Source organism: Anomaloglossus baeobatrachus, chromosome 1 (genome assembly GCF_048569485.1).
Source record: "Anomaloglossus baeobatrachus isolate aAnoBae1 chromosome 1, aAnoBae1.hap1, whole genome shotgun sequence".
Taxonomy (NCBI): domain Eukaryota; kingdom Metazoa; phylum Chordata; class Amphibia; order Anura; family Aromobatidae; genus Anomaloglossus; species Anomaloglossus baeobatrachus.
This window is the reverse complement of record NC_134353.1, coordinates 13,767,248-13,793,111: the sequence shown is the minus strand read 5'-3', so window position 1 is coordinate 13,793,111 and position 25,864 is coordinate 13,767,248. Positions and strand designations below refer to the sequence as shown.

At 50.2% G+C, this 25,864-nt stretch overlaps 2 protein-coding genes across 2 annotated transcripts; one reads left to right on the top strand and one right to left on the bottom strand.

Annotated features, from left to right (window-relative positions):
• Positions 1-1,354: 1,354 nt before the first annotated feature.
• Positions 1,355-5,966, bottom strand: LOC142303869 (putative N-acetyltransferase camello). The gene is made up of 2 exons (XM_075345684.1): positions 5,621-5,966; positions 1,355-2,195 (listed from the first exon to the last, which is right to left on the bottom strand). The coding sequence occupies exons 1-2, from the start codon at positions 5,666-5,668 to the stop codon at positions 1,524-1,526; spliced, it is 720 nt and encodes a 239-aa protein (XP_075201799.1). The 5' UTR covers positions 5,669-5,966; the 3' UTR covers positions 1,355-1,523.
• Positions 5,683-21,908, top strand: LOC142303862 (uncharacterized). The gene is made up of 3 exons (XM_075345671.1): positions 5,683-5,778; positions 20,540-20,950; positions 21,259-21,908. Exons 2-3 carry the CDS (start codon positions 20,540-20,542, stop codon positions 21,751-21,753), a joined length of 906 nt encoding a protein of 301 aa, XP_075201786.1. The 5' UTR covers positions 5,683-5,778; the 3' UTR covers positions 21,754-21,908.
• Positions 21,909-25,864: the final 3,956 nt, after the last annotated feature.

The window sequence follows — 25,864 nt, the reverse complement described above, 5'->3', positions numbered from 1 at the left end:
ACTATCCTGGATTACCATGCCATCACCTCAGACTCACATAGGGCACAGTTCCGGGACCTACCATGGACCACAGGGGGGAAAATCGTTTAGGATGTCTGCCCAAATGATGTCCCAGGCATGTCAGAGATGGCTGGAAGTGGAAGACGTTATGCAGGTATTTCTTATACAATTTCTTTACAAGTGTCCCTCAGAAATACGGGAATAGGTCAGAGAGTGCACGTCGCATACCTTGAATAGAGCTGCAGCCCTGGCTGATGAGACCCTTACTATCCGACCACAATGGAGGAGGCTTCTGGACAATAAGCCACAGCCTGCTCCCCGGCCCTCTCCAGTTATATCTGACCCTCTACCCAGCTGCAGGCCGATGACAACCACAGCTCACAATTCTGGGCCCCAACAGTTCCGACCACGCCCTGGGGGAATTACAGAGAGGCGATGTTATGGGTGCAGGCAACCTGGGCACCTGCAATCCAGTTATTCTGCAAGTACTCGGAGGGGCCCCCACGCACCTCCACCTCGTCCAGTTCATTTTGTACATTCCATCCCGCCTGAGGTACCTCTACCGGAGTGTACCGCTGACCCCTGCACCATAGATGCCCCTTTTGGTAGTGTATAGTCTCCGACCTATGGCACCAGGTTCTCCTACTGCCTTCTCTGAGGGAAAAGCTGATATTGTGGCCAGCACCCCAGAGACACTGTGAGAAACCCCAATTTCCCTGGAGAAGGACTGCTCGAGGAGTGTGTCTGATCCCTAGGACATTTATTCGCTTACTGGAGTATATTTTGGACTATTCATGTTTTTGGACTATTTTTACCCTCTGTATGGAGGATTATTTTATGGAACGTTTGATTTGCTTGGAATAAATATTCTTGGATTGTTCCCCCATCTCTCGCTCTGTTGATTGTGTGATATCGGAGAAGGACCACGTGACAACTTCAGCCTCCAGCTTGCAGGTAGACAGTGTTGCGATGAAGCAAGCTCAGGGAGCTGCAAACAAAAATGTGCTTTAAAGAAGACAAAATGTAATTTCTCCTGTTCTGTGTCAGTTACTATCTCACACTGGTAATGCACGTTTTATTTCTCTCTAGAGGCGGAGCTATCTTCCAGGCAGCATCCGCCCCATAGCTTGGAAGAGCTCATATACATAAAGCAGTAAAAGCTGATTCTTCCACAACAAGGCGCCTGATATGAGGCAGACAGGTGACTATTGTCTGCATTTCATACCCTGTATGTCCATATTAACAGTGTCAAAACATTTGTTAGGACTTTTCATAGAACTATTAGAAGCTTGAGAACAGATTGCTTCTTTTGGGAGGACGAGGAGAGGTTCTGTTGAAGAGCATTCACAACAGATGAAGCAAAGTTCTGAGAATTTATTGACATCTAGGAGATAAAAAACAGACAGAGCACATGAATCCATATAATAAGTGACATTATAAGTGACAGATTACAGACTCCCGCTGGACACACCAGTAATGGTCCCCTGAGTGCCGGTAGTGTAGCGGTGTCCTGGTACATCACATCACTTGGCTGGTAATACATCGTAGCGGTACTTGGAGATGGTGAAGTTGACCAGATGGCCGTACACGGTGGGCAGGACAAACTCCTTGTACTTTTGGAAGCCGACGCTCTCGTACATCCTCTGCGCCTCGCGCTGAACCATCAACGTATTCAGGATGACTGAGCGATACCCTCGCTGCCGGGCAAACCCAATGACCTCTCGGGATAAGGCCTTAGCGATGCCGAACCCCCGGAAGTCCTTCCTCACAGACATCCGTTTCAGCTGTAGCTCCTCTCCATCCTCATCTGAAGGCTTTGCTGCAACCGTCCCGACCACCCTGTCCTCAGCCTCAGCCACCCAGAAGTGGGTGCCCGAGGCCTCCATATAGGTCTGCTGGATGTCCAGCATGTCTTCCTTCAAGCAGTGGTCGATGTATAAGCTCCAAAAATATCCAAGAATATGGCGACCCAAGGCCAACAAGAGGGTGACTGCCAAGACGGGAAGGATGAGGGACTTAGAGCTGAGGAGCAGGGACATGAACATACAAGCCATGGCCAACAGGACCCAGGACCGCGTCACCACATGGATACAGATGCCGGGGACGTACTCACTCATTCCGTGAGAAAACAGATCCCGCACCTCCTCATAGTCCGAGTCCCGGTAACTGCGTATCCTGTACTCCACCATCTCTGCCTGTAAAGAGGAGAGAGGGGTCAGATATGTACAGAAGATATACAGGTCAAGAAGCCACGTCCCACCACACAATGCATCCCTCCCATACACACTGTGTCCACCATATGGAGAAGAGTAATGCACGTCTCCAAGTCCCACCCAACATCATGGGACAACGTAGAGGGCAGGTGGTGAGCTGCCCCGACATCAGGGTCTGACCTGACACAGTCTTCTCTGCTCAGTCACCACAACCCCTTCACATAACAGACCACTGCCCCTCCCCCATAAACTTCCTCCCCACAATCACCGAAGAAGAGCTTGCACGTCTTCTCTCAAAAGCGCACCTCACCACCTGCACACTTGACCCCATCCCATCTCCTCCCCACTATGCTTATTCCAGCCTTAGCCCATCTTTTCAACCTATCTTTAACGACTGGTACCTTCCCTTCTGCCTTTAAACATGCAACAGACACGCCTATCCTAAAGAAACCTTCCCTCGACCTAACCTCTACTACCGGCTATCGCCCCATAGCACTACTCCCGTTCACCTCAAAACTCCTGAAACAGCACGTCCATGCTGAACTTTCCTCCCACCTCTCCTCTAACTCTCTTTGACAATCTACAGTCCGGCTTCCGTCCTCATCATGCTACCGAAACTGCCCTGACTAAAATCACGAATGACTTACTTACTGCCAAAGCTAACAACCTCTTCTCTATACTCCTACTTCTAGACCTATCCTCAGCCTTCGATACTGTCAACCACTCCCTCCTATTGCAGATCCTCTCTTTCCTTGGTGTCAAAGATGTCGCCCTCTCCTGGATCTCTTCATACCTTTCCAACCGCACTTTTAGTGTCTCCCACTCCCACACAACCGCTTCATCCCGCCATCTCTCTGTCAGCGTCCCTCAAGGCTCTGTCCTGGGACCCTTACTTTTTTCTATCTACACATTTCACCTGGGACAATTCATAAAGTCCCATGGCTTCCAGTACCACCTATATGCTGATGATACTCAGATCTACCTCTCTGGCCCAGATGTCACATCTCTGCTGTCCAGAATCCCGAAGTGTCTATCTGCTATATCCTCCTTTTTCTCCTCTCGCTTCCTAAAGCTCAATGTGGCCAAAACTGAACTGATCATCTTTCCTCTCTCTCACCTACACTCCCTACCTAATCTACCTATTACAATAAATAACATCACGCTCTCCCCAGCACCCAAAGTTCGCTGCCTCAGAGTGACCTTTGACTCTGCCTTGTCCTTCATACCACACATCCAATCCCTCACCACCTCCTGCTGTCTCCAACTCAAAAATATTTCCAGAATCCGTCCTTTCCTCAACTCGCAAGCTACAAAAATGCTAGTGCATGCTCTCATAATCTCCCGCCTTGACTACTGCAACATCCTCCTCTGTGGTCTCCCTGCTTACACGGTCACCCCTCTCCAGTCCATCCTTAATTCTGCTGCCCGACTGATCCACCTCTCGCCTCAATACCTCCCTGCAAGTTCCTCCACTGGCTCCCAATCTTCCACTGCATCCAATTCAAACTACTAAGGCTAGTTTCACACTTGCGTTCAGCGCATTCCGTCACTATGGAGAATAGCGCAGTCCGTTAACGCACTGCGCTATTCTCCATAGAGTTGTATGGACGACGCACTGTAATGCAAGTGTCTGCGTTGCATCCGCTGGACGACGCAGCGTCGTTATTTTGACGCTGCGTCGGGCGGATGGACCGCTGCATGTAGCGTTTTTCTGCGCTTGGCGGAGTGTCAAAAAAACGCAACCTGCAGGAATCAGTTAGGCGTCCGTTTTTATAATGGACGCCTATGGTGGCGGATTCCGTTAACGCAGCTGTCTTTACACACCTGCGCATGCTCAGATGTGTAAAGTCAAGGGAAAAAAAAAAAAAAAAAAAAACTACAACGGATTGCGTTATTTTGTACGATCTGTAGCATGCGTTGTGCCACTATATGCAACGCATCCATTGCATGCGTCACACAACGCAATGCTACGGATCCCGTCCAACGCAAGTGTGAAACTAGCCTAACACTGCCCTAGAAAGCTGTGCATAATCTGTCTCCTCCGTATATCTCGGAACTAATCTCCCACTACACTCCAACATGTCACCTCCGGTCCTCCCAAGATCTCCTTCTCTCCTCCTCTCTCATTCGCTCCTCACGCAACCGACTCCAAGACTTCTCCCGAGCATCCCCAGTCTTCTGTAACTCGCTACCTCAACACGTCAGACTATATGCTACCCTTGCAAACGGAACCTGAAAACCCATCTGTTCAGAAATGCCTGTAATCTACAATGACCTCACTGCTTCACCACCGTGCGGAGCTGCCGCCCCACCTACACCCCACCTAATGTCTCCTCCCCAAAATCCTATCGAATGTAAGCCCGCAAGGGCAGGTCCCTCTACCCTCTGTACTAGTCTGTCTACTGTAACTTGTGTATGTATTCTGTATGTAACCCCTTCTCATGTACAGTCATGGCCAAAAGTTTTGAGAATGACACCAAAATTATATTTTCACATGATCTGTTGCCCTCTGGTTTTTAATAGTGTTTGTCTGATGTTTACATCACATACTGAAGCCTGCTGCCATTGCTAAGCTAGCTCGCCACTGCTGGTAGTCCGATCCCGCAGCTGAAACAGTAAAGATACGGTCCTAGCGTTTGCTGCTCCTTCTTGGGTGCCCTGGAGCCTTTTTGGCAACAATGGAAGCTCTCTCCTTGAAGTTCTTGATGGTGCGATAGATCACCAAGTCTGGTAATAACCTATTCATTACTCTCTAGCATCTGCCTCTCCGGACCCTCAGACAGTGAGGGCAGTGTGCTGGAACCGGAAGAATTGTTACATACTCCGTGCTCAGTCCCCACATATCACAGGGAATGTAACACACCTGGTTATATGTATAGATAGAGATACACACACACACACCTCTATGTCCCTGTTCATCCCATTTCTCAGAATCCGATCATTCATCTCTATAAACTTTGGACCAAGAATTTATGTTCATTCTTTTTAACATGTCCCCACAGTATACACAGCGCGCACAGGTCACACACACACACACACGGGTCGTATACGGTAGATACACAGTATATACAGCGCAGTACAGGTCGTATACGGCAGATACACAGTATATACAGCGCAGTACAGGTCGTATACGGCAGATACACAGTATATACAGCGCAGTACAGGTCGTATACGGCAGATACACAGTATATACAGCGCAGTACAGGTCGTATACGGCAGATACACAGTATATACAGCGCAGTACAGGTCGTATACGGCAGATATACGATGTACAGGGCAGTACAGGTCGGATACTGGAGATATACAGTGCACAGGGCAGTACAGGACAACACAAGTCATACAGGTAGGTGCACGGTATATACAGGAGACAGCTGCACATGCCTCCCCGCACCGCTCCGCCCTCTCACCTCTTCGGGATGGTTTCCGTTGCTTCCGGCCCCGTTCAATGACGTCATCGCTTGTGTCACGTGACTGCAGAAGCGCCATGGTCTTTTATGCAGCCTAGTATCGACAGCGGTAGGCGCTCAGCACTGACCGGGCTACGGCTGCCGGCGAGATCCTCCAGGTAAAGTGTCCGTTGCCTAGTAACAGCTCCGTTCCCGGTAGTCAGTGCGGGCACCGGCACCTACATGGCGCTGATGGGCGCAAAGCTGGAAACTTTCGTACACAGGACAGATCTCGAGTAGGCTGACATCAGCCAATCACAGCTCAGCTTCTAAGTCACCACCCTCTGTGACAAGATAAAAGCTGCAATGTGATTGGTTCTTGCACAGCTGTAGGGATATAAAAGCTGCATTGTGATTGGTTGTATGTTCCTGAGGTAAGTTATAAGCTGCACTCTGTATGTTGCTGAGGTAAGTTATAAGTTGCGCTGTGATTGGTTGTATGTTGCTGAGGTAAGATATAAGCTGCGCTGTGATTGGTTGTATGTTGCTGAGGTAAAATATAAGCTGCAGTGATTAGTTGTATGCTGCTGAGGTAAAATATAAGCTGCAGTGTGATTGGTTGTATGTTGCTGAGGTAAGATATAAGCTGCGCTGTGATTGGTTGTATGTTGCTGAGGTAAAATATAAGCTGTGGTGTGATTGGTTGTATGTTGCTGAGGTAAAATATAAGCTGCGCTGTGATTGGTTGTATGTTGCTGAGGTAAGATATAAGCTGCGCTGTGATTGGTTGTATGTTGCTGAGGTAAAATATAAGCTGCAGTATGATTGGTTGTATGTTGCTGAGGTAAAATATAAGCTGTGCTGTGATTGGTTGTATGTTGCTGAGGTAAGATATAAGCTGCAGTGTGATTGGTTGTATGTTGCTGAGGTAAGATATAAGCTGTGGTGTGATTGGTTGTATGTTTCTGAGGTAAGCTATAAGTTGCGCTGTGATTGGTTGTATATTGCTGAGGTAAGGTATAAGGTGCGCTGTGATTGGTTGTATGTTGCTGAGGTAAGATACAAGCTGTGCTGTGATTGGTTGTATGTTGCTGAGGTAAGAAACAAGCTGCACTGTGATCCCGCTCATTATCATTGTCTGTATATCAGTTTTGGATCCGCAGCCGTATTCGCCAACAGAAAGTTCAATTTTTAGGTTTTCTGACATCTCCTGATTTCCAGATGGATCAGTATAAGGACCATGCGGTTTTCGAGAGGGATCCTCCGAAAAATCTGGAAGCCTTGGTTTCTTGGGTTTGCCAACTATTATCCAAAATGTATCTGGAATTTCCCATCTATTGTCATCCCTCTCACGGATGTTACTGGGAAAAGTGTAGACTTCTCTAGGTGGTTGGACCCTGCCCGCCGGGAATGTCTTCCTTGAAGGAATGCTTTGCCACATCCCCTGTGCTCATTCAGCCCGATGTCTCACTACCCTTTATTGATGAGGTTGATGCATTCGAGGTGGGGGTCGGGGCTGTGTTCTCTCAGGGGTCGTCTCCTGGTAAATGGCAGCCGTGCTCCTTTTTCTCAAAGAAATTGTCTGCCGAAAGGAACTGTGATATTGGTAATGGGGAAGGTTTGGCCATTAAGTTGGCTTTTTTTGGAGTGGGCAGCTCATCCTGTCATGGTGATTACAAGCATAAAAATTATTATTATTATTGTTTATTTATAGAGCACCATTGATTCCATGGTGCTGTACATGAGGGGGTTACATACAGAATACATATACAAGTTACAATAGACAGACTAGCACAGAGGGAAGAGGGCCCTGCCCTTGCTGGCTTACATTCTATAGGATTATGGGGAGGAGACAGTAGGTGGGGCAGCAGCTCTGCACGGTGGTGGGGCGGCAGCTCTGCGCGGTGGTGGGGCGGCAGCTCCGTACGGTGGTGGGGCGGCAGCTCCGCACGGTGGTCGGGCAGTGAGGTCATTGTAGATTATAGTCATTTCTGAACAGATGAGTTTTCAGGTTCCGTTTGAAGTTTGCGAGTGTAGTAGATAGTCTGACGTGTTGAGGCAGTGAGTTCCAGGAGACTGGGGATGCTCGGGAGAAGTCTTGGAGTCGGTTGCATGAGGAGCGAATGAGAGAGGAGGAGAGAAGGAGATCTTGGGAGGATCGGAGATTACGTTTTGGAGTGTAGCGAGAGATTAGTTCGGAGATATATGGAGGAGACAGATTATGCACAGCTTTGTAGGTCAGGTTTAGTAGTTTGAATTGGATACGGTGGAAGATTGGGAGCCAGTGGAGGAACTTGCAGAGAGGAGAAGCAGGGTGGTATTGAGGAGAGAGGTGGATCATTCGGGCAGCAGAATTAAGGATGGACTGGAGAGGGGCGAGCGTGTTAGCAGGGAGACCACAGAGGAGGATGTTGCAGTAGTCGATGCGGGAGATTATGAGGGCATGCACTAGCATTTTTGTAGATTGAGGAAAGGGCGGATTCTGGAAATATTTTTGAGTTGAAAACGGCAGGAGGTGGTGAGGGATTGGATGTGTGGTATGAAGGACAGGGCAGAGTCAAGGGTCACTCCAAGGCACCGAACTTTGGGTGCTGGGGAGAGCGTGATGTTATTAATTGTAATGGATAGATCAGGTGGAGGGTACAGGGGAGATGGAGGAAAGATGATCAGTTCAGTTTTGGCCACATTGAGCTTTAGGAAGCGAGAGGAAAAGAAGGAAGATATAGTCGATAGGCACTCTGGGATTCTGGACAGCAGAGAAGTGACATCTGGACCAGAGAGGTAGATCTGAGTGTCATCAGCGTATAGGTGGTACTGGAAGCCATGGGACTTTTATGAGTTGTCCCAGGCCAAATGTATAAATAGAAAAAAGTAAGGGTCCCAGGACAGAGCCTTGAGGGACGCTGACAGAGAGATGGCGGGATGAAGAGGTTGTGTGGGAGTGGGAGACACTGAAAGTGCGGTTGGAGAGCTATGAAGAGATCCAAGAGAGGGCGAGGTCTCTGACGCCAAGGGAAGAGAGGATCTGTAGTAGGAGGGAGTGGTCAACAGTGTCAAAGGCTGAGGATAGGTCTAGAAGTAGGAGTACAGAGAAGTGGTTGTTAGCTTTGGCGGTAAGTAAGTCATTTGTGATTTTAGTCAGGGCAGTTTCAGTGGAATGATGTGGACGGAAGCCGGACCGTAGGTTGTCAAAGAGAGAGTAAAGCCTGCTTTACACGGTACGACCGATTGTGCGATTTCACAATCGATCGTACCCGCCCCCGTCCTTTTTGCGTCACGGGCAAATCGCTGCCCGTGTCGCACAAAGTTAGTAACCCCCGTCACACATACTTACCTCTCGTGCGACCTCGCTGTGGGCGGCGAACGTCCACTTCCTGGAGTGGGAGGGACGTTCGGCGTCACAGCGACGTCACACGGCCGCCGGCCAATAGAAGCGGAGGGGCGGAGATGAGCGGGACGTAAACATCCCGCCCACCTCCTTCCTTCCACATAGAGCCGGCGGCGGCCGCGGGAGGCAGGTGAGCTGCTCATCGTTCCCGTGGTGTCACACGGAGCGGCGTGTGCTACCACGGAAACGATGGTCAACTAAATTAAACGATATTATGGAACCTAGCGAGCAGTACCCGACTCACGATTTGTGAGCGATACTGCGTCGCTAGGAGGTGTCACACAGGCCGGCATCGCCAGCGATGCCGGATGTGCGTCACAAAATCCGTGACCCCGACGATCTATCGCACGATAGATTGTCTGGTGTAAAGCAGCCTTTAAGAGGAGAGGTGGGAGGAAAGTTCAGCATGGACGTGCTGTTCCAGGAGTTTTGAGGCAAGTGGGAGTAGTGATATGGGGCGATAGCTGGTAGTAGAGGTTGTATCTCCAATCCGCTAAACATCTGAATCCTAGACCAGCTAGGTGGTGTTTATTGTTTAACAGTTTTAATTTCATTTTCACTTACCACTTTGGAGTTAAGAACGTCAGAGCTGATGGTTTGTCCTCCTGGAGTTTCCCTGTGGGAGGTAGTTCTGATGACTCTGTTCCTATTTTACAAGAGGGGGATGGCCATTTCCACCATGATCTCCACCTCAGACCTTGAGGGTGAGGTATTGAAGTCTCAGGGGGATGTCCCTACTGCTTATCCTTCTGGGAAATTATTTGTTCTTCTGTAGCTGCACCTCAAAATTTTAGGAGAACATCATGACTCTGTTCTTGCTCATCACCCTGGAAGTAAAGTGACATTGGACCTCCTTTTTCATTGTTTTTGGTGGCCAAGGTTACATCACAATGTGGTGGATCTTATGTTTACCTGTAATGTTTGTGCACGTTCTAAGGGTACCGTCACACTACACGACGTACTAGCGATTCCGACAACGATATGACCTGGTCAGGATCGCTGGTACGTCGCTTCCAGGTCGCTAGTGAGCTGTCAAACGGTCAGATCTTCCAAACGACGCAGCAACGATGCGGCGACCCATAACGACCTGTACAACGATATCGCCGGTCGCTGGGACCCTGTCACATAGCACGATTCAAATCTTGATTAGTAACATAGGCATGCATCTACATTGCCTTTTCCGCGCCCCCTCTGCTCTGATTGGTGGTCGTAACTGCGTTGAGACTGGGCGGCCTTGCCATTATAGCGCCTCCATCCTTTGTTCTGGTTTGCAGATCGCAGTAGAGTCCTCCGGGCTGTGACTTCACATCGTTTCATCTGTTCTTCATCGGTTCTTCTGACGTTTGTACACTGCACGGTAGTAGGCATCGTTTTGGGGTCTCAACTGCATTTCCATTTTTACTTTATTTATAGGACACCTCTCAATTTTTTGCTATTAGGGTACTTTCACACTTGCGTTGGACGGCTTCCGTTGCTATCCGCAGCCTTGAGGAATTACGGTAACCGTTGCAGGAAACCGTTATATTCCTCATAGACTTCTATTAGCTACGGATAGCAACGGATGGTCTTGCATTGCATCCGCCCCGCGGCGCATCAGTTGTTTTGCCGCTGACCGTCAGTGAGCGTTGGGCGGATGGAACGCTGCATGTAGCGTTTTTCTGCACTTGGCGGAGTGTCAAAAAACGCAACCTGCAGGATTCCGTCGGCGTCCGTTGTTTTTATAATGGACGCCTATGGTGGCGGATTCCGTTAGAATCCGTCATTTTGACGGATTCCGTTAACGCATCTGTCTTTACACAACTGCGCATGCTCAGATGTGTAAAGTCAAGGAAAAAAACCTATAACGGATTGCGTTATTTTGTACGATCCGTAGCATCCGTTGTGCCACTATATGCAACGCATCCGTTGCATGCGTCACACAACGCAATGCTACGGATCCCGTCCAACACAAGTGTGAAACTAGCCTCATAGCCCTATTCGACAGTGCAGTCATGCTTCTATACTTGCAAGCTATTTGTGTACATACCGTGTTTTTCCAAAAATAAGACCTCCCCCAAAAATAAGCCCTAGCAGGGATTTTCAGCATTTTCGGAGAAAGGCTTAAATATAAGCCCTCCCCCGAAAATAAGCCCTAGTCCCGGATCAATAATGAAGTGTCCGTGCAGCTAAAAAAGATACAGATACTGCAGGACACTTCATTATACACAGCGGCACCCGGCAATCACTCACCAGACGCCGAGCAGAGGACCTGCAGTGATCACACACCAGCACACATCAGCTCTCACACACACACACACACTCAGATGTCACACACACACACACATACAATCAGATGTCACACACACACACACAATCAGATCTCACACACAAACATCGGATCGCGCACACACAGTCAGATCGGACACATAATCAGATCGCACACACAAACATCGGCTCACACACACACATCGGATCGCACACACATCGGAACGCATACACACTCACCTCATCCAGTGACACCGATCTCTTCTCGCCGGGAGAATCCTGAGAGGCAGTGCGGTGCAGCGCGACGAACAGGACCTGCGGCCGGACACGTGACTTGCTCTCATTCTCTGCTGCCGTAAGTGCTGGATGTGATGTGATGTGTGTCTGCAATCGGCTGTGTGTGTGTGTCTGCGATCGGCTGTGTGTGTCTGCGATCGGCTGTGTGTGTCTGCGATCGGCTGTGTGTGTCTGCGATCGGCTGTGTGTGTCTGCGATCGGCTGTGTGTGTCTGCGATCGGCTGTGTGTGTCTGCGATCGGCTGTGTGTGTCTGCGATCGGCTGTGTGTGTCTGCGATCGGCTGTGTGTGTCTGCGATCGGCTGTGTGTGTCTGCGATCGGCTGTGTGTGTCTGCGATCGGCTGTGTGTGTCTGCGATCGGCTGTGTGTGCCTGCGATCGGCTGTGTGTGCCTGCGATCGGCTGTGTGTGCCTGCGATCGGCTGTGTGTGCCTGCGATCGGCTGTGTGTGCCTGCGATTGGATGTGTGTGCCTGCGATTGGATGTGTGTGCCTGCGATTGGATGTGTGTGCCTGCGATTGGATGTGTGTGCCTGCGATTGGATGTGTGTGCCTGCGATTGGATGTGTGTGCCTGCGATTGGATGTGTGTGCCTGCGATTGGATGTGTGTGCCTGCGATTGGATGTGTGTGCCTGTGATCGGATGTGTGTATCTGTGATCGGATGTGTGTGTCTGCTATGTGCTGTATCTGTGATCGGATGTGTGTATCTGTGATCGGATGTGTGTATCTGTGATCGGATGTGTGTGTCTGCTATGTGCTGTATCTGTGATCGGATGTGTGTATCTGTGATCGGATGTGTGTATCTGTGATCGGATGTGTGTATCTGTGATCGGATGTGTGTATCTGTGATGGCTGTGCGTGCCTGCGATCTGCTGTGTGTATCTGTGATCTGCTGTGTGTATCTGTGATTGGCTGTGTGTGCCTGCGATCTGCTGTGTGTATCTGTGATCTGCTGTGTGTATCTGTGATTGGCTGTGTGTGCCTGCGATCTGCTGTGTGTATCTGTGATCTGCTGTGTGTATCTGTGATTGGCTGTGTGTGCCTGCGATCTGCTGTGTGTATCTGTGATCGGCTGTGCGTGCCTGCGATCTGCTGTGTGTATCTGTGATCGGCTGTGCGTGCCTGCGATCTGCTGTGTGTATCTGTGATCGGCTGTGCGTGCCTGCGATCTGCTGTGTGTATCTGTGATCGGCTGTGCGTGCCTGCGATCTGCTGTGTGTATCTGTGATCGGCTGTGCGTGCCTGCGATCTGCTGTGTGTATCTGTGATCGGCTGTGCGTGCCTGCGATCTGCTGTGTGTATCTGTGATCGGATGTGTGTATCTGTGATGGCTGTGCGTGCCTGCGATCTGCTGTGTGTATCTGTGATCGGCTGTGCGTGCCTGCGATCTGCTGTGTGTATCTGTGATCGGCTGTGTGTATCTGTGATCGGCTGTGCGTGCCTGCGATCTGCTGTGTGTATCTGTGATCGGCTGTGCGTGCCTGCGATCGGCTGTGTGTGTCTGCGATCGGCTGTGTGTGTCTGCGATCGGCTGTGTGTGTCTGCGATCGGCTGTGTGTGTCTGCGATCGGCTGTGTGTGTCTGCGATCGGCTGTGTGTGTCTGCGATCGGCTGTGTGTGTCTGCGATCGGCTGTGTGTGTCTGCGATCGGCTGTGTGTGTCTGCGATCGGCTGTGTGTGTCTGCGATCGGCTGTGTGTGTCTGCGATCGGCTGTGTGCGTCTGCGATCGGCTGTGTGCGTCTGCGATCGGCTGTGTGCGTCTGCGATCGGCTGTGTGCGTCTGCGATCGGCTGTGTGTGTCTGCGATCGGCTGTGTGTGTCTGCGATCGGCTGTGTGTGCCTGCGATCGGCTGTGTGTGCCTGCGATCGGCTGTGTGTGCCTGCGATTGGATGTGTGTGCCTGCGATTGGATGTGTGTGCCTGCGATTGGATGTGTGTGCCTGCGATTGGATGTGTGTGCCTGCGATTGGATGTGTGTGCCTGCGATTGGATGTGTGTGCCTGCGATTGGATGTGTGTGCCTGCGATTGGATGTGTGTGCCTGCGATTGGATGTGTGTGCCTGCGATTGGATGTGTGTGCCTGCGATTGGATGTGTGTATCTGTGATCGGATGTGTGTGTCTGCTATGTGCTGTATCTGTGATCGGATGTGTGTATCTGTGATCGGATGTGTGTATCTGTGATCGGATGTGTGTGTCTGCTATGTGCTGTATCTGTGATCGGATGTGTGTATCTGTGATCGGATGTGTGTATCTGTGATCGGATGTGTGTATCTGTGATGGCTGTGCGTGCCTGCGATCTGCTGTGTGTATCTGTGATCTGCTGTGTGTATCTGTGATTGGCTGTGTGTGCCTGCGATCTGCTGTGTGTATCTGTGATCTGCTGTGTGTATCTGTGATTGGCTGTGTGTGCCTGCGATCTGCTGTGTGTATCTGTGATTGGCTGTGTGTGCCTGCGATCTGCTGTGTGTATCTGTGATCGGCTGTGCGTGCCTGCGATCTGCTGTGTGTATCTGTGATCGGCTGTGCGTGCCTGCGATCTGCTGTGTGTATCTGTGATCGGCTGTGCGTGCCTGCGATCTGCTGTGTGTATCTGTGATCGGATGTGTGTATCTGTGATGGCTGTGCGTGCCTGCGATCTGCTGTGTGTATCTGTGATCGGCTGTGCGTGCCTGCGATCTGCTGTGTGTATCTGTGATCGGCTGTGTGTATCTGTGATCGGCTGTGCGTGCCTGCGATCTGCTGTGTGTATCTGTGATCGGCTGTGCGTGCCTGCGATCTGCTGTGTGTATCTGTGATCGGCTGTGTGTGCCTGCTATCGGATGTGTGTGCCTGCGATCTGCTGTGTGTATCTGTGATCGGATGTGTGTATCTGTGATGGCTGTGCGTGCTTGCGATCTGCTGTGTGATCTGCTGTGTATATCTGCGATCTGCTGTATGTGTGTCTGTGATCGGCTGTGTGTGTCTGTGATCGGCTGTGTGTGTCTGTGATCGGCTGTGTGTGTCTGTGATCGGCTGTGTGTGTCTGTGATCGGCTGTGTGTGTCTGTGATCGGCTGTGTGTGTCTGCGATCGGCTGTGTGTGTCTGTGATCGGCTGTGTGTGTCTGTGATCGGCTGTGTGTGTCTGTGATCGGCTGTGTGTGTCTGTGATCGGCTGTGTGTGTCTGTGATCGGCTGTGTGTGTCTGTGATCGGCTGTGTGTGTCTGCGATCTGCTGTGTGTGTCTGCGATCTGCTGTGTGTATCTGTGATCGGCTGTGTGTATCTGTGATCGGCTGTGTGTATCTGTGATCGGCTGTGTGTATCTGTGATCGGCTGTGTGTATCTGCGATCGGCTGTGTGTATCTGCGATCGGCTGTGTGTATCTGCGATCGGCTGTGTGTATCTGCGATCGGCTGTGTGTATCTGCGATCGGCTGTGTGTGTCTGTGATCGGCTGTGTGTATCTGTGATCGGCTGTGTGTATCTGCGATCGGCTGTGTGTATCTGTGATCGGCTGTGTGTATCTGCGATCGGCTGTGTATCTGTGATCGGCTGTGTATCTGCGATCGGCTGTGTGTAATCTGCGATCGGCTGTGTGTGTCTGCGATCTGCTGTGTGTATCTGCGATCGGCTGTGTATCTGCGATCGGCTGTGTGTATCTGCGATCGGCTGTGTGTGCCTGCGATCGGCTGTGTGTATCTGCGATCGGCTGTGTGTATTTGTGATCGGCTGTGTATCTGCGATCGGCTGTGTGTATCTGCGATCGGCTGTGTGTGATCTGCTGTGTATATATGTGATCTCCTGTGTGTGTGTGATCTGCTGTTTGTGTCTGGGATCTTCTGTGTGTGTGTGTGATCTGCTGTATATATCTGCGATCTGCTGTGTGATCTGCTGTATGTGTATCTGCGATCGGCTGTGTGTATCTGCGATCGGCTGTGTGTGCCTGCGATCGGCTGTGTGTATCTGCGATCGGCTGTGTGTATTTGTGATCGGCTGTGTATCTGCGATCGGCTGTGTGTATCTGCGATCGGCTGTGTGTGATCTGCTGTGTATATATGTGATCTCCTGTGTGTGTGTGATCTGCTGTTTGTGTCTGGGATCTTCTGTGTGTGTGTGTGATCTGCTGTATATATCTGCGATCTGCTGTGTGATCTGCTGTATGTGTATCTGTGATCTGCTGTGTGTATCTGCGATCTGCTGTGTGATCTGCTGTGTGTATCTGCGATCTGCTGTGTGATCTGCTGTATGTGTATCTGCGATCTGCTGTGTGATCTGCTGTATGTGTATCTGTGATCGGCTGTGTGTATCTGTGATCTGCTGTGTGTGATCTGCTGTGTGTGTCTGGGATCTTCTGTGTGTGTCAGCTAGCAGCAGGGTAGGACGGCGTGCAGCACCGACCGGAGATCACAGGAGGACCTGGGAACCACGCAGACGTCCTGGTCTGGTGAGTATGAGTCTCCTGGGAAGTGGGGGTCTACTTTTTTGGGGGATAAACTTACCCTCAACCGTGTTTCTCCAAGAATAAGACCTCCTCCAAAAATAAGCCCTAGCGCTTTTTTGGGGGGCAAAAAAAATATAAGACACAGTGTCTTATTTTTGGAAAAACACGGTACTAGGGATGAGCGAATGTATTCGCCACTATTCACTATCCGACGGATAATAGGGTATTCGATGTATTCGGTATCCGACGAATAAAACTGTATTCACTACGATACTTTCATTTTCATTTCTGACTTCCTGGCGCCTTTTTTCCAGCCAATGAACACAGCTGATGTTGCTTGCCCTCACAGTAACGCTGCAGCCATCTTTGCTGTGGTGTTACTGTGATTGGCTTGGCTGCACAGCGTCATAGTGGGTATATAAGGCCGCGGCCATTTTGGGTACACATGCGTGATGGCAGAGACAGCGGTGCACGTGGTTCGGGGGGGAGACCGGCTACTGTAATTGTTCCTGCTTCAAAAATGCAATAGATTTTTAGCTTTGTAAAGATCGAGAGCGGAATCGAGATAACACAATCTTGTGTCCGCTGTTGATCTTTACAGCAATAGGATGCGGCGGCGAGTGGCTGTAGCATAAGACAGTTAATAAACAGTATCATTTTACTTACCGTTTTGTCACGTCATTGCTGCGAATGGGTCAGTGGCCTTTCGTGACGTCATAGGCACGTGACCAGCCCGGTGTGAATGTTGTAATCGCATTGGTTACAGACCGGTCACGTGCCTTTGACGTCATGCAGGTTCTGTATACTCAATGCCACAGCCAGTGAATAGTGACGCTGGAGATAGCGTCACCGTTGCTATAGTAACCCGCTCGTTAGGTTACTATGGCACAGGGAGCATCAGCATGAAGAAGACAGAAGACCTGGAACGTTTCAGGGGTGAGAGGGAGTAATAAAGATGAGTCCCTAAGTGTGGCTGTGTATTTATTTCTAATAAAGTATTTTTTCTCTTTAGTGTCTTTTTTTTTTTTTTTAACTCTTTTATTGGAGATTGTTAATGGCTAGGTCAAACTAGATCTGACCTAAAGCATCTCGGGCTTAATGTGGTCACTGTATGGCGATAATACTCATGTGGTACTACTCATGTGCATGTGGGCACTGTATGGTTAGCACTGTATGCTTTAGGCCTAAAACACACTTCCACAAAATAAATGTCCGTATGATACGGTCCGTTTTTCGGGTCCGTGTTCCGTTTTTTTGGGGCGTTTCTCCGGTACGTATGGCATCCGTGTGATGGCGTATGCGAGCCGTGTGTGCATGTGGAATGTCCGTAGTGACATAAAATACGCACGTGCGCTGTCCGTTTTATAAAGGCCCGCAATCTTACCCAATTAACGTTGTTAATCATTCATCATGAGATCCTGGTGTTGTTGTTTGCCATCAATTGACCTGATAGATTGGTAACAAGTGTTTCAGATTTTGTGATGAAAAATGGACACGGACGATACGTGCTGAACACGGACATACTCCGTGTGCGGTCCGTGCCGGCACGGACCCATAGACGAAAGCGGGTCCGTGCCTGCGTGCTGCCGGCCAAAAACGGACATGTCATCCGTGTAGAAAAGCGCACACACGTACTTACGACACGGACACACGTTCCGTGTGATTTTACGTGCGTGTGCCATCTACTATTGAATAACATGGGCCTCCGTGTGTACATGTCTCCGGTACGTGCAAATACGTACCGCACACTTACAAAAAAACGGATGTGTGTTGCGTGTCTTACTGAATTCAGCATATAATTATGAGCAGGCCTAGTAGGCGGTGTAATGGGCTGGATGCATCTATACAGATGCAGAGATATAATGAATGAGTGATTAAACTATTTTTTTGGTTTTTTTTAAAGCAGCTTAAGGGTGCTTTACACGCTGCGGCATCGCTAGAGATCTCGTTAACGATGTGACACGCCAGATCGCATCTGCGATATGCCGAGATCGCACATAGGTCGTTTTTATCGCACCAGTCACATGTGCGATCACGGCAAATCGCATCTGCGATCTGGTGTGTCACATCGCTAACGAGATCGCTAGCAATGTCGCAGCGTGTAAAGCACCGTTTACACAGCAGCAGACATAAAATTTAAGTTGTTTTTTTATAACAACTGGAAAACTTGAAAAAACATGTTTTAAACAAAAACATAATATTAGTGGCTGCCTCCCTGGTGTTAGGACGCCACAAACCTTGCCAGCATCACGCCATGCTGTGCAACTGCTTCTGCCAGTGTCTGCTGTGACGCCATCATCCTCCTGTGTGAAGCCAGGAGGTCTTCTAATGTAGGCATTTCTATGGAGGGAATGGTAAAACTTAACAAGGCTAATTATGTTTATACATATAATTTAGAGGTACATGTTTTGTTGTTTAAAACTTGCGGTTTTGGTTTTCCTCCTTGTCAGGTAATGACGGGCTGAGGTTCCACCCGAATCCTCTGGCATCACCATCTAGGGAAAGACAAAACACTTCATAGTACATGACAGCCCTAGCCTAGCCAAGTTAAATGGACCTTGTTTTATCTGCAAGAATTACCGGAAGGCAAGCCTGCAACCAAGTCACAGAGTGATGCTGGCGAGACTGCAGGTGACTCCTGCTGGGGTTCCGGGTCTGCAGGTGGCTCCTGCTGGGGCTCCGGGTCTGCAGGTGGCTCCTGCTGGGGTTCCGGCTCTGCAGGTGACTCCTGCTGGGGTTCCGGCTCTGCAGGTGGCTCCTGCTGGGACTCCGGGTCTGCAGGTGGCTCCTGCTGGGGTTCCGGATCTGCAGGTGACTTCTGCTGGGGTTCCAGCTCTGCAGGTGACTCCTGCTGGGGCTCCGGGTCTGCAGGTGGCTCCTGCTGGGTTTCCGGGTCTGCAGGTGGCTCCTGCTGGGGCTCCGGGTCTGCAGGTGACTCCTGCTGGGGTTCCGGCTCTGCATGTGGCTCCTGCTGGGGTTCCGGCTCTGCAGGTGACTCCTGCTGGGGTTCCGGCTCTGCAGGTGACTCCTGCTGGGGTTCCGGCTCTGCAGGTGACTCCTGCTGGGGTTCCGGCTCTGCAGGTGACTCCTGCTGGGGTTCCGGCTCTGCAGGTGACTCCTGCTGGGGCTCCGGCTCTGCAGGTGACTCCTGCTGGGGCTCCGGCTCTGCAGGTGACTCCTGCTGGGGTTCCGGCTCTGCAGGTGACTCCTGCTGGGGCTCCGCAGAGCCGCCATATACTGCGTTAACCGCGGAGCCGCCATATACTGCGTTAACCGCAGAGCCGCCATATACTGTGTTAACCGCGGAGCCGCCATATCCTGTGCTAATTGCTGACCCCCTGACCTGCCATATACTGTGTTAACCAATGAGCCGCCATATACTGTGTTAACCAATGAGCCGCCATATCCTGTGATACCCGCAGAGCCGCCATATACTGTGTTAACCAATGACCTGCCATATACTCAGCTAACCAATGTTAACACCACTCGCCACGATGCGGCTGGCTCAGTGACCGGATGCTGGCAATGCGGTTGCTGGATCTGTACCGCAGATCTGCCAGCTTCTTCCGTATTTGGGTACTGGAACGCTGCACCCCAAACCTTTTGGATAGGCCCCGACTGATCCTCTTTAGCACAGCCTGCTTGTGGAGGACTGGATGTTCCTGGTGTTCAGCACAGTCATAATCCCTGCTGTCCACCTCTCTAATCAAGTATTGCACCTCTGCATCCCCCCAGGGTGTTGAACGCATTCTGGCCGCCGTATTACCGGACTAGGCCGCAGCATCGACATTGAACCCGCCCACCACGAATCTGCGCCACCCAATAGAATTGTAGCGTTGACGTAAGGGAGGAGCGACAGCTTAAAGGATGCTAATGCATCCGCGAAGGGAGTGCCTTAATTTCAAATGATAGATTTTGTCTGCCGGAGACGCTGCTGCGTTCAATAAGTGACTCCTCATCAATACAGCGTCTCTGGGCAGACGGGAACGTGGTTATGTTGCTTGTTTAATTATATATCTGTATTTTAGCTAGATAGATATCCACGGAATATAATTGTTGGCCACTGCTGCGTTGTCATTCTGTGATTGGGCGACCTTGTCATAAAATAAAGGCAGCGTAGTAGGGCTTCCATCCATTCCATTGTCCTAGGTGCGTGCATCTCTGGATTGTCTTCCGCGTCCCCTTTTGAGTCGCTAGTGCGTTCTTATTTGTGAATCTAAACCATCTACTTTGAGGTCTTAAATTAGGATCTTTGTAGCGTTTTTGTTATAAGTTTAATATTATATTTTATATTTTTTTATAGGATTATATGTATTATATATTTGTAGCTATCAATTATATGCAATCATAACTCTCTTCTACTTTGTGGCCATGCTTGTACACTTGCAAACTATCTGTGTGCATAGGCTTTTGCATGGGCAGCCATGTTATGGGGTAGGTTCCCGTCTGCAATTCTACATTTTGGGCATGCTTCTATATGTGCAAACGCCCGTACTCTGGGCCTGTCTTTGTCCACATACTAGCGTCAGTAGCCATGTAGTTACAATGTTAGTTACATGTATGCTCACTGTGTGTTTTTCTTAATTTCAGATGTCTTACAATAGTGAGGAGTTTGTTCGTGAGCTCATTGAGTTGTATCGGACCCTGCCCTGCCTTTGGCTTGTGAAATCGCCTGACTACTCTAATAAACATAAAAAAAGGAAGGCGTATGAGAAATTGATTGCCCTATGTAGGCAGCATCATCCCTGTGAGAAGGTGGATGTGAGCATGGTTCGGAAGAAGATCCAGGCCCTCCGTACTGTGTATAAGAAAGAGCTCAACAAGGTCGAGAAGTCGAAGAAGTCTGGTGCTGGCACAGATGGCGTTTATGTGCCCTCACTGTGGTATTATGACTTACTGGACTTCACCCGCAACCAGGAGCTACCACGGGCATCATTGTGTTCATTCGAGCCGACCACGGAACAAGACCCAGAGATCCAGACTGATTCCCCTGATGGAGATGTAAGTACCTTCTGTGCTTCCCGGTGAACAGCATTGAAGCTTTGTATGCACAGGTCATTGATTAACTGTGTAGTCTGAAAAAGTGATTGCTTAAAGGTCAGTATAGTACACTCCTTTGCGAGTTTAGTCCCACTCCGTTCTCATACCGTTCAATGTCATGTAATATCTTATAGTACTTGTGCCACCCCCCTCCTTTTTACCATTGCATGGTATATCTAATGGGGTATCATTTCTGTGAAGGGGTGCAGATTTATGTTTTTGAAAAATGTATGGGTTTAGCTTAAACATTTAATTTTGTGTTCCCGCAGCACTGTCACCAAGCTCTCTCGACACAAACAAGTGTCGACATCCCGAGCCATCAAGTTAGTGTGGAGGAAGGTAGTGGGGAGGCAACTGAAGACAATGCGCCCTCAACTCTACCAGAGCCACAGCGGCTAAGTAGTCAACTAAGAAGAAAGGCCGCCACAGCATCGTCATCGGAAGAGTTAATCTTTTTGGCAAACCGCATTTTACATAATCAGGTCAACGCCGGCATGGACTTCTTTGCCAGCTTGACTGCTGATCGACTACGGAAGTTGGATGCCACACAAAGAAGCCATGCCGAAAGAATCATTCTTGAGACGCTAAGTCAAGCAGCAGCCGGGAACCTGGATGAAACGACAACTCTGAGTAGTAAGGCTCCAGGTTCACAATATTCATGGCCACAAATGCCAGACACACTTCATAGCCCACCAGTGCGGAGGATCGGGCCTCCGCAAAATGTGTGTGTGCCCCCCAGCCCTGAGTGTTCCTTTTTGCCATAATCCTTCCTTTTGCAGCTAGCTTCTCCGCCCAGGCAAGGATATGCCAATTCGAGCAACCACTATCAATCATGATGTGTAGTGACGTTTTAGCTCTAGTTATTCTGAATTTTCCTGTTACTTTCCGTTTAATTTCTTCATTTAATTGTTTGTTTATAGCTAATTTTTTTTTTTTTTTTTTACTAATAAAATGTTTTTCGTTTCTCACTTGTCGCATGGTTGGCTAAATTCTTGATTCTTGAGATAGCTATAAGCAGACCTTCTAGGTTGTGTAATGGGCTGGGTGCATCTATACAGATGCATAGATATAATGGGTGTGAGCAGGGTTGGACTGGGGAGTCTGGAGCCCACCATGGTAATTGACTAGGGGCCCACCTTTCAGCTGCATTGATTTCTACACACTGTGGCCACATGCATTACTGGGGTACACATATACTGCTGGGGGGGGGGCACACTGCTGGAGTGCTACAGTGGTGACACTTGTTTCTATGGGGTTTTTTAAAAGAAGCTTACACAACAGCCGATTTAAGCTGTAAAGGGCCATTTACACGCTGCAACATCGCTAACGATATGTCGTCGGGGTCAGGGTGTTTGTGACGCACATCCGACATCGTTAGCGACGTCGCAGCGTGTAACACGTATGAGTGACCTTAAACGATCACAAAAGTGGCAAAAATTGTTGGTATGTGAGACGTTGTTCACTTACCAAAAATCGTTGCCTATTCAGTAGCGAGGTTTTGTTCTACTTGCGGCAGCACACATCGCTATGTGTGACACCACAGGAACGAGCAACATCCTCGTACCTGTGGCCGGCCGCGATGAGGAAGGAAGGAGGTGGGCGGGATGTTCATCCCGCTCCCCTCCGCTTCTATTGGGCGGCTGCCGTGTGACGTTGCTGTGACACCGCACGTACCGCCCCCTTAGAAAGGAGGCGGTTCATTGGCAACAGCGACATCGCAGGGAAGTTAAGTCCGTGTGACGGGTGTAAGCGATGTTGTGCGCCACGGGCAGCAATTTGCCCGTGACGCACAATCAGCGGGGGCGGGTACGCTCCCTAGCGATACCGATATCGCAGCGTGTAAAGTACCCTTTAGCCTTTTTTATGGTTTGTGCTAATTTGGGAGTACCACCGCTGCAGTTGGGAGTACCCGGGGGCGATTGAATGGGATAGGCAGGTGTTAGGACCCTCCACAGGTAGGGGGATGCCCTGGGACTCGGTGATGGTGTAGAGGGGTGCTGTGCGGAGCGTAGGGATCACTTTTGTACTCCCTCAGTCCACAAATCTGACACCGACAACTGGGTAAACCAAAGTTCTGGACACCGCTGCCGCTGAGTGGAGCTAGTTCGGGTCCCGTCCCCGATGGTGTTGCCTGGTGATCCGTGACCTGCCTCTTGGCACTAAGTTACTTCTCTGTTGTTCCCGGTAGTGTGGAACTAGCCGGGTCCCGCTCACCAGTATGGCTAACTGTGGGAGCTTGCTCTCAAGGTTCAGGCTTTGGATTTTCTTGACCGTTTTTGTGGAAAGTCCTATCCCCCTCGTTGCGCTAGTACCCCGATTTTGGAGCGAGTGGAGAGCGGATCTTGAAGGCTCCATTCTCGTCGGGTCAATTGTCAGGTTGCCTGAAACTACTCCCTGTCCTAGAGTCCACGTACCCCGTCGTGCCCTGGTCCCAGCCCGGTGATGGTGCAAGGCCGCCGGCTGTCCTCCTCGACAGGTCCGTGCCCCTTGCCCCACGATCGCCTGCGACCGGGGGGTCCAGCTCCTATTAGGCCCAGACCACAGTCTGTCACCTAGTACTTCCAAGGAGCCCGGCTCCTAACCTCCTCTCTCCTGCACTTCATTCACCTACTCTTGACACTCCTGACCTCCCCTTAAACAACCCCCCAAGTGGGCGGCCCTATTCCACTCAGGCCGTCTACTGGTGGGTGTGGTGCAGAGTTTACCTAGGACTTTGACTGCTGTTGGCAACACCATTAGTTGGGGACCCGTAACCGAGGAGGTGGATATTGCACAGAAGGGCTGTTGCGTTCAATAAGTCGCTTGTCATCAATACAGCGTCTCCGGGCAGACGGGTTTGCTGTTGTGCTGCTGGTTTAGTGAATGGGATAAATATGTAAGCACACTTGTGTGTCTTGGAGTATGTAAATGTATTTGTGTGTGTCCGAATGTATATGTGTATATGGATGTATGAGTATACATATGAGTACTGTATACGTATGTTTGTGTGTATGGCTGGAGTCACACTGGCGTGAAATACGGCTGAGTGCAATGCGAGGAATGCGGAGAATCGGATCACAGTCGCATGACACTCTCCTCCCGCTGTAAGGAGAGTGGGAGCCGGGGGTCATTGGCATAACGCATCCGATGTTCTTGCATCAGATGCCTTATGCAAGTTTGACTTCAGACTAAGGATGTATATGTAAGCACGGGGCTCCGTGGGTGCTCTCGTCTGCTGAACCGGCCACCTTTAGAAAGACAGCATGGCCCAGGGCTCATCCCAACTGACCGCCGATCTCCTTAACCGTGGGCGGAACACTGCTCAGACAACACAGGGTGAGGGAATCACAATATTAAGACTTTACTGGATCCCCAAACAATTAACGGCACATAGCACATAACCAGCAAAACACACAAATGTAACAGGCAACAGAGTCTCACCCTTCCGCTGGCTCACCAGGATTTAGAATGTCCGTGCTTCAGAGCTTCCAGGGCCACTTACTCCAATCCAGCAGCACCCCGCTTTTCGGCGGGCACCCACCGAGAAAGGAATAACGCCAGATTTAGGAAGCTGTCTGAGGTCTGCAAAGTCTGTATCAGGTGACTGAATTGTCCCAACCTGGGTTTCCTCCTTAAGTAGTCTCTGGTTTTGAAGTCCATGTAGCCAAGTATTCCTCTAGTCGGAGCCAAAGTCCCTAGACCGAGTCCACAAGGTATCCTGGTTCTGATCCTCTAGCCAGCTCCTAAGAGCTTAGACTGGATCATGCAAAATCCATCAACAACCCATGAGAGTCCATGTCATCACATTCCTCCCCCTTCTTATTAGCCAGACAGGATAGGCTTCCAATCATCCTTCTCCTCTTGACGGCATTGCCTTTTTTAATGATGAGGTCAGCATCAGAGGCTCACATCTATACACCTCCTCCTGATTACCTCCCCCAGGTTGAGCAGCCATATTGCGGACAAGCACTAAGGGGTTCTTTGCACACTACGACATCGCAAGCCGATTCTGCGATGCCGAGAAGGGATAGTCCCCGCCCCCGTCACAGCTGCAAAATCATTGTGATAGGTGCTGTAGCGAATATTATCGCTACGGCTGCTTCACATGCACTCACCTGTCGTGCGACTTCGCTCTAGCCGGTGAACCGCCTCCTTATTAAGGGGGCGGGTCGTGCGGCGTCACTGCGACGTCACACAGCAGGCGGCCAATAGGAGCGGAGGGGCGGAGATGAGCGGGATGTAAACATCCCACCCACCTCCTTCCTTCCGCATTGCAGCCGGGACGCAGGTAAGGTGGTGTTCCTCGCTCCTGCGACTTCACACACAGCGATGTGTGCTGCCGCAGGAGCGAGGAAAAACATCGGACCATCGCGTCAGCGTAATTATGGAATTCGCCGACGCTACACCGATGATACAATTACGACGATTTTGCGCTCGTTAATCGTATCTTCTAGGATTTACACACTACGATGTCGAGAGCGACGCAGGAAGTGCGTCACTTTCGACATGACCCCACCGACATCGCACCTGCGATGTCGTAGTGTGCAATGTACCCATAAGGTGGGGTCCATGAGTTGGGCTTGCATAAATTTCTTACTATCAATCTTCCCCCAGTCAATAGCCACAGTCTGGTTAGGCTTACTCACGGTTGTTGGCTCAGACGTGGATGATGGAGACTGGTAATGTGAATTATTCTTGGAAAAGATGTTAGAAAGATCCACATCAGGGTCCTGCTTGGCTTGGAAGTGGGTGATGGCTGCTACAAACTGGATAGTCCTTGTCCTAGGTCATACTCCAAAATAACTGGTGTGAGCAGGTAATCCACACGCCCCACTTTCACTTCCCTCTGGGTGGTATCCGAAACAACAGGCTTGGTGGGGTCATCCATGAACCCCA

Coding starts and splice junctions, on each gene's coding strand:
- LOC142303869 (XM_075345684.1), bottom strand. CDS start 5,668: ATGACGTCATTGAACGGGGCCGGAAGCAACGGAAACCATCCCGAAGAG. Junction 2,196..5,620: donor ACGGAAACCATCCCGAAGAG/GTGAGAGGGCGG, acceptor TCCTCTTTACAG/GCAGAGATGGTGGAGTACAG.
- LOC142303862 (XM_075345671.1), top strand. CDS start 20,540: ATGTCTTACAATAGTGAGGAGTTTGTTCGTGAGCTCATTGAGTTGTAT. Junction 20,951..21,258: donor CTGATTCCCCTGATGGAGAT/GTAAGTACCTTC, acceptor GTGTTCCCGCAG/CACTGTCACCAAGCTCTCTC.